At 36.5% G+C, this 17,769-nt stretch overlaps 1 protein-coding gene across 2 annotated transcripts; it reads right to left on the reverse strand.

Moving 5' to 3' along the window:
- Positions 1-8,143: 8,143 nt before the first annotated feature.
- Positions 8,144-15,729, reverse strand: LOC141907068 (glycerophosphocholine cholinephosphodiesterase ENPP6-like). Of its 2 annotated transcripts, XM_074796637.1 has the most exons (7): positions 15,431-15,729; positions 15,198-15,346; positions 14,690-14,861; positions 14,299-14,594; positions 13,098-13,256; positions 12,276-12,396; positions 8,144-9,414 (listed from the first exon to the last, which is right to left on the reverse strand). In XM_074796637.1, the coding sequence occupies exons 1-7, from the start codon at positions 15,666-15,668 to the stop codon at positions 9,158-9,160; spliced, it is 1,392 nt and encodes a 463-aa protein (XP_074652738.1). In that variant the 5' UTR covers positions 15,669-15,729; the 3' UTR covers positions 8,144-9,157. The 2 variants fall into 2 exon arrangements, with proteins under 2 accessions (XP_074652738.1, XP_074652739.1); XM_074796638.1 differs by lacking the exon at positions 8,144-9,414 and having other exon boundaries at positions 12,356-12,472.
- Between the last annotated feature and the right edge of the window lie 2,040 nt (positions 15,730-17,769).

The following is a 17,769-nucleotide window of genomic DNA, read 5'->3' on the forward strand; positions in this document are numbered from 1 at the left end:
ACGGGAAAATCTGACTAAGGAACAAGTCATTATGAGAATGCCGGTTTGCTAGCGTATCTATTTAACACCCGTATTGCTCGGGTTAGTTTTACTATCAACGGGTGGCGCTGTATGTAAATTTCACATAAATCAACGACTTTCGGCTATTATCGGTACTTAAGACCACTTGAAAACATCACAGTCAATTACGGTAGTAGTGAAAACAAAAAGATACAGTACAAAGATACAGTACGGTGTACAGTTAAGGACATGATTCCATAGGACCCATACCAGAGACATTTTGTTCAGACAAGGACTGTTAGTTAAACACTAATCTTCATTATCAGCAATTAACGATCTGGTGAATTAATTAGTGATTCGGTCTTTCGGTGGTTCGAGATAAAATGCCCGCAAAATAAGAACCTAACGAACCAGGGCTGACCACAAATTGCCCAACAGATAAATTTTCGAAACGACACAATCCAATCATGTTTGGTATCAAATGTGGCGTGGACCATGGTCTTTTAACTGACCAATGCATGACCAGTACTGACCATATAGTAAATTATTTGTTTGCAAACAATTAAGTTGTTTGGTGTCAGATAACTAGATATGATGTGGGCATTAATCTAAAAATTGTTTAACTGACCAATGCTTGACCAGTACAGACCAGTTACCAGTGCTAACCAGAACCCCCATAAGTAATTTATATGTTTAGTGAATCCTTCGTTAGTACTACTAGCTCTTACATTTAAACTTGTCGCTTGAAAAAGTCTTGTCCGATTTTTGTTGTAGGTAGCGAGCTAACTTTGAAATTCCGCTAAAATGCATAAGATTTTTACGTAGGGTTTTGAACGAACAACGTTTCCATTTGTAATTGTAACGTGCGCATTTGAGCCTGTAACGTGCACATTTCACTCGCGTGACCGTGCGTATCGGTACCAACATGCGAGACTTGTCAAACTTTTACGATCAAGACTTTTAAACTGAACAAAGAAGATATGATATTATATCATATATATGAATAATGAATAAATGGAAGATAATGTAGTAGTTTTAAATGTTTCGTAGCTGCTGTCCACTGACCACAGATCAAAGCTAATTGCCTGATATGAAATATATTTTTGTTATAGAGATGTAGTAGATCAGTGAGAATTCAAACTTATGGTTAATTTTTAGTGATCACAACGCTAACCAATAGAGAAAGCTGTAAGGCCTAAGAAAAGATGCATTAAGTATAACATATCTTTCAGTATAATGACGAAGTATTCAACTGGCCATCACAACAATAGTTTGACTTATCTTATTGAAAAATACCGGAGTGTTAATGGGAAATAAATAGAATATCGTTTTTCAATCATACGTACACGAATTATCGCGATATAAAGATAAATAATATGTTCATATACTTTTTACGTCTTATAATGTATATTTCTTCAGTAGTATAAAGAGTGGATCAGCAGGCCACCTGAGACCATTCCACGATCTAAGGTCAGTTGCCAAAAGTTAGTAAGTTTACCAGTGGATAGTTTACATTTATAATGACAATTAAATTTTCATTGCTAAAATAACTTTGTACTTGTTGACTCAAAAGCAGAGAATTGAAAACACGATAATATGATACGAAAACTCAGTGTACAAATTCAAAAAGATTATCTCTAGTGAGAGATCGAACGTTGTGTCGTAATTTTCTAATGATAAAACATGGTTTGAAATTTGAAATGTGTACATAGTTGATCTTTTTCAGTGTATTTAGTCATGTATCATATTGGATGATGGTTAATTTAAACTATCTTTTGAGAAACGGGACCCAGAGCTGTATCCTTTACTCCTGTAATAGAGGATGCAATCTATTTGCGACAAACAGCTAGTGCAAATAGCTAGAAAAGGTAACAATAGTGCATTGGCAAACTTAGAGCAAGCGTACATTGGTTGTTTAGGTTTTTCGAAGGGGAGAATTGGTGGGAAAATTAATCATTACTGAGATATATCCGTGGCGAGCTTTTCCAGGGATTTAAAAAGTTGAGCTGTACACAAGGAATTTTGTGTAGTCCAATATCCGTGATTACCTCTGGCGTGGAGAGATACAATCTAAAACCAACCCTAGAGTCAAATATTTTACCACAATTTTTTATGATCAATAAAAAGATTGAGTAATAGACATTCAAACAGTATTATCTAAATTCCACTCCATTTTAAACTCATTCATCTCTACACAAACTCCAACTTGTTGAACAGTCCACATTAAAAATTAGGAACCACTATTCTTGCTCATCTACACTAGCTACCAATCTAACAAAGGATTAAATTTGAGTGTTTGATGTTATAACAATACCAGACTGAATTATGGATTAGGTTTCTACTTTTTAATTGAGCATTTATATCACATATCGGGCAACATTTTTACCAGTATGTATGGAATAACCTATCCATATATCATGTTCAATTTTATATAATCTGATTTTTGAGATGTCATTCAATCAATGCATTCACATGCGGTCGTCGCTTTCAATAGCCACCACGGACTGGCTCCTTCTTATTTCTTTGGCGATACCATTGGTGGACGATCCCACACGTTTCTTGCTCCAGCCCTAGAATGCTCAATGTTCGTCATGAACCCCGATTTGAATTTAAATTCAAAATACTCCTAAAACACACCTGTTAACTAGATTACTCTAAAACACCTTTATGTGCAAGAATCAGTGAATTTGGCGCTTTATCAGTTGTATTCATCATTCGTACCCACGAATCTCGTATCGTATCCTATGAATGTGGAGACCCATCCTCGTAAAGAGAATGAATAGGCTCTGTTGCGTTCATATCATTTAATATGAGGCTACGTGTCATCTTCAATTGAAATCACGTTGTTTTTTTAAAGGGTGGGCGAGAATATGTTCTTATGTTTTTGTTTCTCTGAATGTTGCTATTTAAGAGTTCAATAATTTCAGTCTACCAAACAAAGGATTTTCCGTATGTTTCGTGACATGTTTTTCCATAACCCTAGGAGAGCATTTTAGGTATTTTGTTTGCGGATGACCGAAAGCTGCTGTCCCTCTCTAGTAATTTGATGATATCCGTCGAAATCTAAATTCTAAAAAGGAATCAGGCATATCTTCTTGTTTGACTAAATATGAACTAAACAAGTGACACTCCCTTCAAAGGCGCCGAAGTAAAATCATGTGTCGAGTGGAGATGATATTGTGTCAGAATTTCTTCAAAATCGGAGAAAATAGAATATTTTGAAAATAATCATTTTACATGAATGTTTAAATCCGTTATAACTGGAGCAATTTTCATGAAAAAATATCTATGGAATCAGCGAAATGTAATTAAGAAGAATACTATGTTTAAAAGTTATCAAAGACATTTGAAAAAAGTTTTCTGAATTCGTCAACTGTTAAACTAGTAACAACCAGATGTGTTCCCATTAAACCACCGACCGCGAGCCGGGTCGATGTGGGATGTGCCCTACACTGAAAATCTCAAGTGCTATACAACCGGTTTTTTAGGTGCCTCTGAATGTCGGCCGTTAAAAAACTGAACGATTCCCATTGGGAAAGGGCCTACGTAGTTAGAGAAAATTCAAGATGTGTGTATCGTGTGATACAGGCTCCATATTTCATGTGCGTTTGGAATTTAACCTTGTTTATAACGAAACACGCATGTATTTATGCTATTTTAGATTTAAAAAGAGCGCACGAAAGTGTTTCATGAGACCCGCAAATTACGTCAAGTTATTCATGCATTTTTGATTTATATGAATAAATTTCGCTTTAATCTTTAAATTTCTCAGGTGGATTATTCAATAAATTCACAACAGTCCATTATGGATTAGTTTGACGCCAATCGTTCTTTTAAAGATCTTTCTTTCTCGAAGAAAGATTTTCTTAAAAACTTTGATTATGGCTAATCTTTTATGTGTCCGATAGTTAAACCTTCGGGTATTATACTAGAACACAAATTTTTAAAGATATTCATAACATACTGAAGGATATCACAGTTTATACCCGAAGATATATATAGTTGGATAGATCTTTTTGTTTCGACTCGCATGCGACAGTAAAAGTGGTACTTGATATAATAAGTGAACTTCATCATTGATATTTTCACTAATCTACTTGAATTCCAAAAAAGAACTGACAATGAAAAAGGGTTACAGCTGTGACTGATATCACTCCAAATTTCAATTCCTATGAACACTTTTCATATAAAGAAAACTATTAACGAAACAGTTTTTAGAGGCGAAGAATCCGCGTTAATCGAATTTTCAAAACTTGAAGGAATGGTTAATGCCTCGGTCTAGTACCACTGGTCTAGTACGCGGTTTTCTGAAATGAAAGTGGCCAAGTCTAAAGAACAACTATTGTATCACATGATTTCAAATATTAGGAACCCAATGCGTTTAATGATTTAATTAATTGGTATCGCGCAGATTGGTTGAAAGACGGGTGTTAGTCACCTTGTGATTTAATTGTTTTTCATGCATCGATTTATTAATCTTATTATAACTTATTTGTAGGCGCTTCTCACAAACATTTTCAAACGCAGTACTGTTCAGATGATTCGAGTCAAGTAGTAAAAAAGTTTATGTATTAGCATTACTATGCAGTGAATATTACGCACTGCGGCAAGTGAGGTGCTGTGATCCAGATGTGTAACCCATTTATGGGTAATAATTTTCCATCATGTCAACGCCATTCAAAAACAGTAGCAAAACTTTCTGCTGGTTTCTAGAAATAGCAATACGACGACAAGCACTTTCGAATTCGACCACGATATTTGAGAAGTTTCACTTGGGCAGTGGTGGTCAGTGATGGTCAATTTATGAATTTTAATGGCAAATCCTTTCTAGTTTCACACCAAATGCGGTACCGGTATATCGTTCTTTCAAGAAGTTTCAATTGGTCAGTGGTGGTCAGTGATGGTCAATTTATGAATTTTCAATGGCGAATCCTTTCTAGTTTCACATCAAATGCGGTACCGGTATATCGTTCTTTCAAGAAGTTTCAATTGGTCAGTGGTGGTCAGTGATGGTCAATTTATGAATTTTCAATGGCGAATCCTTTCTAGTTTCACATCAAATGCGGTACCGGTATATCGTTCTTTCAAGAAGTTTCAATTGGTCAGTGGTGGTCAGTGATGGTCAATTTATTAATTTTCAATGGCGAATCCTTTCTAGTTTCACATCTAATGCGGTACCGGTATATCGCTCTTTCAAGAAGTTTCAATTGGTCAGTGGTGGTCAGTGATGGTCAATTTAGTAATTTTCAATGGCGAATCCTTTCTAGTTTGACACCATAACGCGGTATATCGTTTTCATATTCGAGAAGTTTGAATTGGTCATTGGTGGTCAGTGATGGTCAGTGATGAATTTGCAATGATGATTCCTTAGTAGTTTGAAAACAAACATTACATGATAAATTTCCGAAATTCGAAGTCAAGTGTTCAGACTCGGGGATATCTCAATTGGTCAGTTACTGACCATCATGGTGTCACCATTGTGGTCTATAGCTCAAATAAAACATGTGGAACCGACGAAGGGGCCCAAAAGCGTTCAATCATTTTCTGGAGTGTCGTGATCCAAAAATGCCCTAACTGGAAAAGGCAGTCTCTCAATTGGATAAAACCAAATCGGACAGGACAATTAAAATTTGGGAAGGTAGTGGTCTTTCCACGAAGCCCACGCGGTGAGCGTATTATTATGAAATCTTTTTTTAAACCACCATGTACCACGAAGTAATAAACATCGTTGTAAGCACTTGAAACAGCCATTAACCACTTGAAACTGTCAGATCAAACATCATACCGCATCCCCGCAAAGAGGGGTGGTTCAGCAAACCGGAGTTTTCATTGGCCTCTCTAGACTACCCCGCCAGTACGGGTAGCCGAGCAAACCGGAAAACTCATAATGAGTAACGGTTACCGGTACTTGTTCAATTCTATTGAATTCTCCAATAAGGCAAGTGACGAGAAAATCTGAATAAGGAACACGTGACGGTTCCTTGTTCCTTCTTGGGAGATAAATTCTCAATAAGTAACGGAATGAGGAATAAGGAACAAGTAATGAACTTCACTGGGGTTGTCGGGCCGTAAACATCGAAAATTGGAGTCGTCATCCCGAAATCCACCGGAGGCTGTGAAAAACTTGTAGGGCCTACTCCATGTAATTGAAATTTAGCAGTTTTGGCAAGTACAATGTAGGCCTACCGTAGTGAGTTTTGGCTTTGGCAAGTTTTGGCTTTGAAGCGTCGTGTAATCGACAAGTGATTTGACGCGTCAATGATGGAAACTGTTGATTGTGATACAGTCGTTATTATGACATCTGTTTCAATGCCCTGAACTGACGGCTGTTAGAAATAAGAAAAGATAAGTTGATAATTTAAAATTAAGAAATCTATGAAATAATGAATATATTGATTTGTCAAAACTAAAGGAAACTGATATTTACTAGCGCAGGCGGTAATTCAAAGGATGGTTCAATGCCAATAAGTATTCATTCCTCTATGTTCTATTTCAACAAAAAGTATACAGATCATTAAACGGACATTAATTACTGAAAACTAATTCCCAGCATTGTCGGAATTTCCCAGTGCAAAAGAACGGAAGAAAAACTGTAAGATTGAACGTTAAAATAGATACCAATGAGTTGTAAAATATTTCATTGCTGAGTTTCAAGGTCATTAGATTTTGTATATGGTGAGCAGAGGGCGTTGAATAGTAGAATAACTTAGTATTTTCATATTATATTAGTAAGCCTACCTAGCTAGGCCTATTTTGTTATCCTTGCAAAATTGTAACCATGACATGTTCTATGATAGTGGTGAGTTTCAAGGTCATTGGTGTCAGTGTTTGGTCACCAGGGGGCGTTGAATAGTGGAATAAATTAGTATTTCTTTATATTGTTACCTAGGCATATTTTGAAACGCAATCAATTGCAAAGTTACACGTACAGCTCATGACATGTTATATGCGTTTACACTGTGAAGTTATAAGACCGGCAAAAGCTACTACATCCACAGTTTTTTATAGTGTCTATTCTGATAGCTGTTTATGACGATATACCAAATGCATCTATCCATCGGGGTGAAAATGCATCAAAAACTTTAGAACATCACGGGGAGTTCAGTACAGGGGCTTGGGGATATTTGGGAATTTGAAAGCGTTTGAGATGCATTGCCTAGACAATCCAAGTTAAAACGCCACGTATTAAGTCACTAATGTTGATGGAAATTTCTTCTTGAAACGTTTTACAGCATCAATCATTATTCAGTTCAGCCTCAGTCTACATTCTAGGCCTACATTTCTACAACAACATGTACGTCTCTACCCGTCACTGGGGAAATTTTGGAAACTGAAGTATTTTAGGTGCATTTCCCGGAGAATCATACTTATCCATTAACGAGAAAATCTCTATGAAACGCCGGCAATCAAACATCGGACTTAGCAGGAAAATCAGTGATGGAAAAATGAAGTCTAAAAAGTTTTCTTTGAAAACAATGGAACCCAGGATTTTCCCCGAACCCCCTGGGAACTGGTCAAAAATTTTGTCAGCCATTAGGCATATAGACAGCATATTGACAGTTGAGTCGTTTGAGAAAAATGTGTGCACAAAAATAATTTTCATTTTTCGAAAAGGGCACGTCGGAACTTAACGGGATTCGATCCTACCGAACACCCCCTAGATCCGCCTCTAAGAATAGTCGAAATGCACTCAAAATTGAATTTTCATTGACATTGTGATGCAGACGTCATACATATCCTGCCATGAAAAGTAATAAAGAGTAACTTAATCTATTGACTGTGAATAATTGGCCAATCGCTCGCCACAATCATATACGTGCCCGATTACTAACAGTTCATGTTTGACGACTCCTTTTCATAGGCTAACCTTGAACCGCAGTTCTTTTGAACCAAGGTTATTAGTCATTTGCCAGTAATCTCTATTCTTTATTGGGTTACACGGTACTTATCCAATTTTCACCTTTCCTATTCGAATGAGAAGTTCGTTATTTAATTTCCAGTGACTTTGTACTTCCATAAAATGCTGCAACGAAACGTTGAATAAATAACCAGAGCCAGGAACTAACCGAATAAGTAACAACTATCAAATAAATAATCAGACTCAGCTGCGAATTGATTTTAAAATGATAACAAATTATTGGAACATTTACGAGAAATTACAGCATTTATGCAATGTAACAATGAATAAACAAATTTCACATATGCATTGATTATTTACAAATGAAACCTGATCTATCAGATCCACAACAACCACAACCAGGGCCCAGTTTTATAGACTGGTATTACCTTAAACCCGGAGGCTAACTCAATTGATAATGAATTAGTTGAATGAGTTAGCCCCGGGTTAAAAGTAATACCAGTCTATAAAACCGGCCCCAGAAGTTTTGTGAAATAAATCACACGTGCACATTCCTGTACGAAGCCAATAGTTGTGCAAAGTCTCATCAAAATACAAGAAAAGACTTATCCGCCGCATGTAATCTACTACACAGATAGATGAAAAAATGGGCGCCAATCAGCCATATATTTGATTTTTCGAAAATAAATCGCAGGTGCGAACTGAATACCATATGAGATACCTTAAGTTTCATAGAAATACAACCAAAGAGACCTCCGAGGAGTCATCCGCGCAGTTTACTACACGGACGGACGCCGGTATTGACAAGCTGACACCACCACCCCACTTTGTTGCGCGTAAGCCATCCTCCCCCGCCAGGGATTCGAACCTGATGGCATCAAGGTTGCCACGGTACGAAACCCTTGCCACACTAGACCGCCATCCTCCCCTGGCAGGGATTCGAACCTGATGGCATCAAGATCGCCACGGTACGAAACCCTGCCACACTAGACTAGGAGTAGGTACATGCGCAGCTTAGATGATGTCCTTATTAGCCAATCAGAAATCCTGTTTTATTCAAGCCCGGGTTTTCCCATTTATAGTTCTTCCGTGAAATCTACTTCAGTGATTATACAACGAGCAATCTGATTGGTGCCGCAGGTTTTCGCGCGGCAAAGCTGCGCGTGTACCTGCGGACCTGGTCTACTAAGGCAGGGGTTCGTGCCGTTGCTGAGTGTAGCGATGCCATGTACGAATCCCTGCCGAGGGAGGATGCGGGTAAGTCTGATAAGAAAAATGTTGAATAGTGCAAAGGAGACTTTAAAAAGAGCTTTGGTTCATACATATCATATATATCATGACTCCTGTAATGTGTGTACTTATGCTTATAGTTTTTATTTGTGGGGATGCGCGACTTTCCGGTTTGTCGACATTCCAATTGTTTGATGTAACAAACATATCTTCAACTCTGGACCAAACACCCTCAGACTCAACGGGATCCAATCGCAATAGATACCTCAATATCTGATATACGTCCACCGTCTTTATAGGGCCATGTTCCCGGTTGAGTTTGAAATCTGAAAAACACGACTTGTTTTGGATATTCACATTTTACCCAAATAACATATTATTCTACGAAATAACTTTATGTTGGCAAATTGTATTGTGTGCTTGAAGAGTTAGGACGTCATGAAACTGTGCAAGAAAATAGCCGTTTCGTCTTTTCATTCTTTTATAGCATGGTTTCTAGTGGCGAGCAAATAGAAATTTCGTGTAGCTAGGAAATTTTCTACCGGAGTGCCGTGCAATAATTCTTTTCCGTGCCTTGAATTAACCAATGAATCTTATTACATTAACTTTATTTTCAGATGATAATAACTTTTGACAAATAACATAATCACAAATTTGTGAAGATGGTAATAACAATTCACAGTCCGAAAAAATCCGAAATAACACAAAATACATTGTATGTCTAATAATCGAGTCATCCTAAGATTTCCAAATCTTTTAAGAAATTTATGAATTTATCGGTGTTTGGGTGTACAAAATACTTTCTAGGGATGTATTGAGATCTGGGTGTAGCGTATTTGGGACATACTAATAAAACATGGTATAAATCTTCAATTTTGATCATCATTAAAAATAGGGCAGGTTCGATTCTCATAAGATACAGTTTCTACACATATTCGAGCATCGGTACCTAGTAAAAATTATTCTCACCAGATGGCATGCCAGTTGATCAGATGTTCAGTTGCGCGCAGGCGTCATGACATGTGAACTTAAATAAGTTTCTGCGTATTAGGTTCGAGTCCCGCAAACTATGAAGTGTCGCTGGCTCACTTTGTTTGTTGCGTAAAAGGTTTCTTATCTCAAATATGAAATAATAAACTTTCAAAACCGCAGTATCTATTTGTATTTGCTTTAAGGTTCGAATCCCGAAATTGTGTAATAGAAAAATATATTAGGATATATTCATACACTGCTGCATATCTCAAATCTTAAACTTACTGCATCTCATACACTGCTGCATATCTCAAATCTTAAGCTTACTGCAAGACATAACCCGTTATCTCCAAAAATACGAAAGATCTTCTTAACCCTCTATTGACCCACGTGGCAAATTTGCTACACAAATTTTAGGGGCTCAAAAATAGGGAGAAGGTGATTACATCCTCTATTAACCATTGTAGCAAATATAGTACATTTTACTTAGTTCATTCATATGACAACAGATGGTAGCACCTCAGAGTGATTATTTCTGACAATGAGTGAAGTTTACTCAATTCACATGGACAGCAATACCATTTTAGCAGCAAATTCAAAATAAAAATCTAGAAGTCCCTTCATGCATAAAGATGTCATAATACAGACCTATTTAATGCCTAATACTCGTACAACAACTAGGCATCTTAAATAAATGCCTAAGTCTAGCATTTAGTGATTGATGGTCAAAGTTTCTTGTAGCTAATTTATTACATTGGTAAAAAGCCGAACCCATATGTCAAATAAATATTTTTACAGTTTATGAATTTCATCGGCATTCTTACTTAGATGTATTCATATTAGTTCCAAATAGCATTCTAGTTTGTAATAGTTATCGAATTTAGATTGAATTGAAAATATTATAGTAGGTGAGGGTTGTTGATATATCATGTGATCAAGTGTAAAGGGTTAATTCCCGCCAGTTTTCTTTTTGCTCTCGTCACATCTGTAACCAATCTGAGTGTTTTTAGTTGCAATAAAATAGTCGTAGTATACACACGTTTACGGTTTTCTCTCACTGCGCCTAAGGATAGAGAATTATCTGGAAAGATGTCTTTAACAAGGGGATCTTCTGAGCTTATAACTCCCCAGTGGGTAAGAGATTCAATGAATTCAACACCACCTCTAAAAAGCACTATGCTGTCAAACCTCCATTGCCGACATCCAATATGAAAGTGTAGCTATTTCTAGCCTCGGTGAAACAAAGTGACATTGCAAGAAGTTGGCCAAATTGATTCAGTCAGATCAGATGTCCAGATCAGATGCGCAACAACTGAAACTATTTATTGATATTCCATGTTAAGAAATAAATGGTACTATCGCAATATTGCATCTGAGAATGAAGATGCATTTGAAAGATTTTTTCTCAAATTTTTACTTTACTGACCAATGTAGCAAATTTGCAACATTTCAGAAAACTAGATCAAATGGGCCAAAATCTATTTTTGTTAATAGGTATCGTTTTACTATACCATATTGGCTGTATATGACAGAAATTAGAATTTTCTGCACATCAGAATTGGTACCGTTTAATAGAGGGTTTTAAGCAATTATTGAAAAATAACGAAGAATGCCTGATCCTGGTCCGTCCGCAGTTGTGAGTCAAAAAGAGTCAAATCAAGACTCACATCTATGAATAAATTTTGGGATTAATAGCACTGCTAATAAAATAAATCAGCGACATTGTGGTCATCAATTTGAAATAAGGATCAAAATTTTGTGGGATTTGAACCTAATAGAAACTACAGTGACGCTCATGCTGGAGTCATTAAAGTTCACATGCCATGACGCCTGCTGCGCACAACAAAATTAATTTCGACCGACTGGCACGCCATCTGGTGACATAGTAGGTTTATCCTTGATGACATGAGTTGATTCTTCACGTCATGACATTATCCTTCACGTTATGGGTGTATCCTTCACGTGATGACTTAAACGTCTGTTTGGCCGCCCATACACTGGTAAATCTAGGTATTGTTCATATACAATATTAGTCCTGTAGTTACGATAGTAAATGGCTCTACTTGATCTCTGAAGGACGTTTTGCCTGCATTGAGTATACTGATCTTTTAAACGTTGCTCTATGGATTTAATAAACCATAGCGAATGTCCAAATTTTCCTCTTGACTAATTTTGCTAATTGAACAATTTCGTATTTGACGGTACTATGACTCACCTGGGCCTTTAGCTATAAAAACTGCCTTCATTTCTTCATATCGAGCATCATAACCGTTGCATCCATGATAAGGCTCCTTTTGACCAGAACTATTTACAAATGTTGGATAATCTTGGCCCGGCTGATAATAAGCAAAAACAGTTGATTCGTAATTATCTTCCTAAATTCAGTGACTTGACCAGACTAACTGTAATATTCTAATTTCAGACATATGTTTTTTTCATTTGATCAAAAGAGGTATATATAAGAAATATATCGAAAACTATTGTGGCTGATTCGAGGAAATTAAACGAAAATTTGACACTCACTCAATCCAAATGCTTTAACATAACGAAAACGCCACGTTGAAACCAAGTAATATTCATTTTATTGTGTTTTTCATTATTTTTACGCCACATTGAAATCAACTTTCTTAGAGAAAAGTTAAGACCGGATTTTCTCTTTCCGTAGTCTTTTTTCGAATCAGCGTGGTCTTTTTCAACTTTGAGTTATCCAAAAATGGTTGCATTTTAATTTTTCTATATGGCTCAAAAGCCACCGCGGTGCTAACTCATGGAGTTTTACAACAAAAATCTACCGTATAGACTTGGTCCACGAGTCAATTTTTCTATCGATTGTTTTGGCCATAAACTTTAAGTATTGCATTTTCTCAACTCACACTTTTCAATCAATGTGTTTGTATATTTGGAGTCTTTCTCCCATATATAAACCTGGGCAGTATGCAAAGTCTTGACTCCAATTCCCCCAAATTCTGGCAAATTTAGTTAACAGTTGGTGGATGGCAACATCATCCAAAATGTATATTAATTTCACTATACCTACCGGTAGAAGATAAGTTCCCGGCCTTGCAACTACCAGTATGGGACTGGCACGATATGAAAGTCCCAGCCGATACTTTTCCGGAATATCCTTCCGCAAATACACGCCCTCAAAACGCTCAGAATTAAAAGTTTTTACGAATGACGTTACGTGCTTATAAACCTGTAGTAAAAGAATAAAGTTGATTTGGCGCGTCTGCCTTGTGCTTTGACACGACGACTCGAGTAATGGGAATCGAATGGTTCTGTCTAAAGAACATACCTCTAACCGCCCTTTGGTTTTTTCGTTCCCATTTTGTTTAGTGTTTTAGATGCAACCTGAATGATTCATTTTAGGACTTCACCCAGTCCTGAGCGTGGCGCCCCGTAATACTGCGTGTACTAAGGAACTCGCGTGTGTCCAAGCGATATACCACTGTCACTGACACTCAGGTTCTTACTCACAGTGCATTCGTTACCGATTAAACAATTTAAAGAATGGGATTAAACAATTTAAAGAATGGAACATGTTATTTATAAGAAAAAACATCATCATTAAGGCTATGCACTAGCCTAGTGCTTTTCTGCTGATGTGATGTATCATAACAACTTATAAGTTTCATTCACTTCAAATAAAGATACATTGTATTTTAAAACATGTACAAGGTATAAAATGATCAACTGTCTCAATCTGTTTTGGAATAGATAAAATATGTGCCTAAAATTTAATAAGATTTTATTCACATTTCTGGTTTTTACAGTAAAATTTCAATTTTAGAAAATTAAATCGTTCCGGCAAAATTGATTATCTATTTTTACAATTAAACCCCTCTCCTCTGTAGCAGAATTGAAATTTTATTGAAACTTTTTGAATGATATTATGATATAGCAGTGGTTTAAATGGAAGGGGTAATAAATAGTGCTGTTCAGTAAGCTTAGTATGATTTGGATGCGTGGCTTAGGCGCGCTATCCCTCAGTGTCCTTGCTTGAAATAATGTACTTTTGTCAATTGTACATTTGGGCGCTCGAACCTACTTTAAAGTAATCTTCGATATCAGCTGAAACCCGTCTGGATTCTATGCTTCACCCGAAACGAAAAAACCAAAGGGTGGTTAGAGGTATGTTCTTGAGACGGACCCGAATCAAATGGCTCTTCTCAGCCAATATTGCTTAGGATGAGTAGTGTAAAACAATAATGCGGAACCATCATTCTTCACTTTATTACCTGCATTATCTTGTTATCGGCCGGCCAAATCCATAACATGGCTCCGTCTTCTTTAAAGCGTACAACATCCGCTGATACAATGTACCTGGACATGTCGATTACAAACACCGGTGAACAATATTCCATCCCGTGGTCAGAAACTAGTACTATATTCAACATTTCAGATAATCCAAGTTTCTCTGTCTCTGTTATAATACGCTGTATAAGATGATCTACGTGACGAACAGCAGCTCGTGTTCTTTTGTCAAATGGCCCGTATTTCCTGCCAGCAGTGTTCACGTGATCGATGTATGTAACTTAAATGAAGAATCAGTAATACGTAAGAATCTTCGAAGAATTCTGCTATTGTTTATTACAAGCTTGAAAGAATGATTGAATTTTGGGCTCTTACACACGAAATCAACGGAACCATCTGCTATTCGTTTGACACCTTCCGATACGCCGTCGCAAACATCTGACATGGTCAAACTGCCATAATTGTTTGGTGGTCGGCAGTAAACTGGATGCTCATTTTTTATAGCTACTTGACATCCATATGCTAATTCCATATAAGTCGATATTCTCTACAGCATTAATTGTATATTTTATGTACGTACAACCTGTTAGGCTGTTTAGGCTTTGGATATATCCATGACACTTTGTACAATTTTGTATGTTGACTTATATTTGTGTATTTTGACCTAATCTGTGTTTTGTACTGATTCTTTTGTGCAAATTTCAATTCAATTCAATAATTTACGTTCTAATTTTTCTTCGCTTACTTTTTCCAGAGACAAAAGTTTCTATTTTCTATACACGTATAGGCCTACTGATCAATTTTCCTTCCTTCAGACTGTGTGGCAAGTTTGCAAATTGATAAGGGAACATAATCTTAATCAATGGCTTTTCAGCGTTCCTACCAGTTTTGATGTTGATATCCAGATTGGCTCTACGGAATTCCACCAATAGGACTTTGTCGATTCTGGGTTTTTACCAGCTTCAAAAGTTTCGTAGTTTAACGGGTCAAACATGTAATCGCTTATGAGACCATGCTTTTCTGGGTACATACCTAACGAAAATATGTAACCAGGAAAATATAATGACTTGCGAATTCAATACTTATGTATGTACGTTTATAATGAAGAAAGACTACCTGTAACAATGCTATAGTAATTCGGAAAAGTCAATGTTGGAAAAACAGGATCCAAATATTCCACGTTAACGCCATTATTTATCAGACTTCTAAATCCTTTCAATCCGTCTATATCTAAATAATCAGGACGAAAACCTCCCACATACAATACTAAAAGTTTCGACGGCCTAGTCTTGTCTACGGTCAGAATAGAACGAAATAACAATAAAAAACATATTGCTATATACATATAGAACATTTTGCCTTGATATCGCCCTCAGTAGTTCGACGCAAATGCTCAACGGCGTGCATTGGACCTGTAGGGCATACGTGATAAGATAGTTTAAAGCGGAATATCGATTTTTGCATGACCCTTTTTGCAATCAATTCCCTGTCATCATATTACGAATAAAACGAATAAACAGATTAAGCCGAGCAACGTAGACATTAGACCCGCACACGACACTAGCTTTTCGTACCGTACGATGTTCTAAATACTCCGACCCGCGCATACCTTCCTTGATCTTCCATAGCAAAATATATCCAATTTTCCTGAAACAATTCGTTAAAATCTATTCAATAAAGACTTATAATTCATTTATTGCAATACCGCATCTTAAATGAAACCATTTTAACTATTTTTCTTGGAGTGAGAACTGTATTGAATGAAATTCCTTTTGGGAACTAGTCTTGAATTAGTCAATGTGTTACTGCATCTGTTTTGAAAGAAAAACTAACTGTATTGAACGAAAAATGTTTGTCTCGAACCAAAAAACTATTGTATTGGATGAAAAATTCGTGTCTTGTACGGAAACCCTTTCTTGAAGGAACAAACATAACATCTCGAATGTTATATTTGAATCTCAATCTCGAATTTTATATTTGAATTCGAATCTCAACGTCTTTCTTACCGTTATCTAACTTATCCTTCGCCATATTTCCATGCCGGCATAGTAGCCACTACAGCCTTGTTCACAAATATGTGGAGCTTATCAGATTACGTACCAGGGGAGGATCCAGACGGGAGCACAAGGAGCACGTTCCCATCGCAATTTTCCTGTGCCCTTTTGAAAATACAATGACAATACTTCTCAGGACACTTTTTCCACCCGCATCTAATAGGACAGCAGTCCGCAAGATTTAATTTACGTGTATTCTCTCAAATGTCCCTCAAGTGCCTAGAAATTGTGTGAAAATGTAATGAAATTTCAAATACATTTCCCGACACTTTCATGACTAGCCTTTGTTCAGTATAAATACCATTTTAATTTCGTTGTGCTTCTTTCAAAATATGCCCCTGGATCCACTCATGCGTACGTATACCTATCTAACCCAACTGCCTCGCCCCGTGCATAAGGAAAAAATGGTATTTTCCATGAAAAATAGATAAGCCACTCCGCGGCCATAATTGAAATGTAAATTCGAGACTTCGTTTTTTTCGTGAACTGTCGTCCCATTTTCCGGAAAACCAAGGGTGGGTTTAGGGAGGTGCGAGCAACAATTTTTCTAATCTGCTTATCTCAGTTTTTTTTTACACGATCAATAGTTTATTAAAACTCTTACAAAATATATTGCAAATTAGGGGATTATGGTAAAATGTCCCATCAAACAAATGATGATTTTCGAAAAAACGCAGGTACCGACGGCGAAATGAAATAGCGCCAGCATGATGCAGGACCTACTCAGTTCACTTACTAGTGTATTCGCAACATTGACGTAGCCACATTGACCACGCTCCATCCACGAAAGATAAAATTGTAAAGTTTATTGTAAGTACTAATCTTATATCCATGTTCAATAAAAAGAAATACTTAGATCTTAATGTTATAGTACATTAATAAGTACCACAAAAACTCACATTTTTACGCTCCCTTTTTACCATTTTTGTGAAGTGTATCCTACCCAGGACATCCCCCATATGCTGTCGGCTTTACCTCAAGTGAAAAGTTTCATGAATGAATGCAAATAGCTTGGAACATAGAATGTCTATACCGCCTGCCATTCCGCATATCGTGGGGCAAGTAAACGCAACATGAGATTAACCCTGGACGCAGCCGGTTATAAGGGAATCCGTTCGAGATGATGGATTAAACGAAACGCCAGAGAAGGCGCGCACCCCCACATGGAAAAGTCTATAACCCTGAAATTTTACAGGATAATGAAAAACAGTGAACTGAAATTCTACAGAAAAATGAAAAATAATGAACAAACTGATAGCAAAAAGTTTATATTCATAAACTTGTTTTATATATATATATATATATATATATATATATATATATATATATATATATATATATATATATATATATATATATATATATATATATATATATATATATATATATATATATATATAT

This window comes from Tubulanus polymorphus, chromosome 6, assembly GCF_964204645.1.
Source record: "Tubulanus polymorphus chromosome 6, tnTubPoly1.2, whole genome shotgun sequence".
Lineage (NCBI taxonomy): Eukaryota > Metazoa > Nemertea > Palaeonemertea > Tubulaniformes > Tubulanidae > Tubulanus > Tubulanus polymorphus.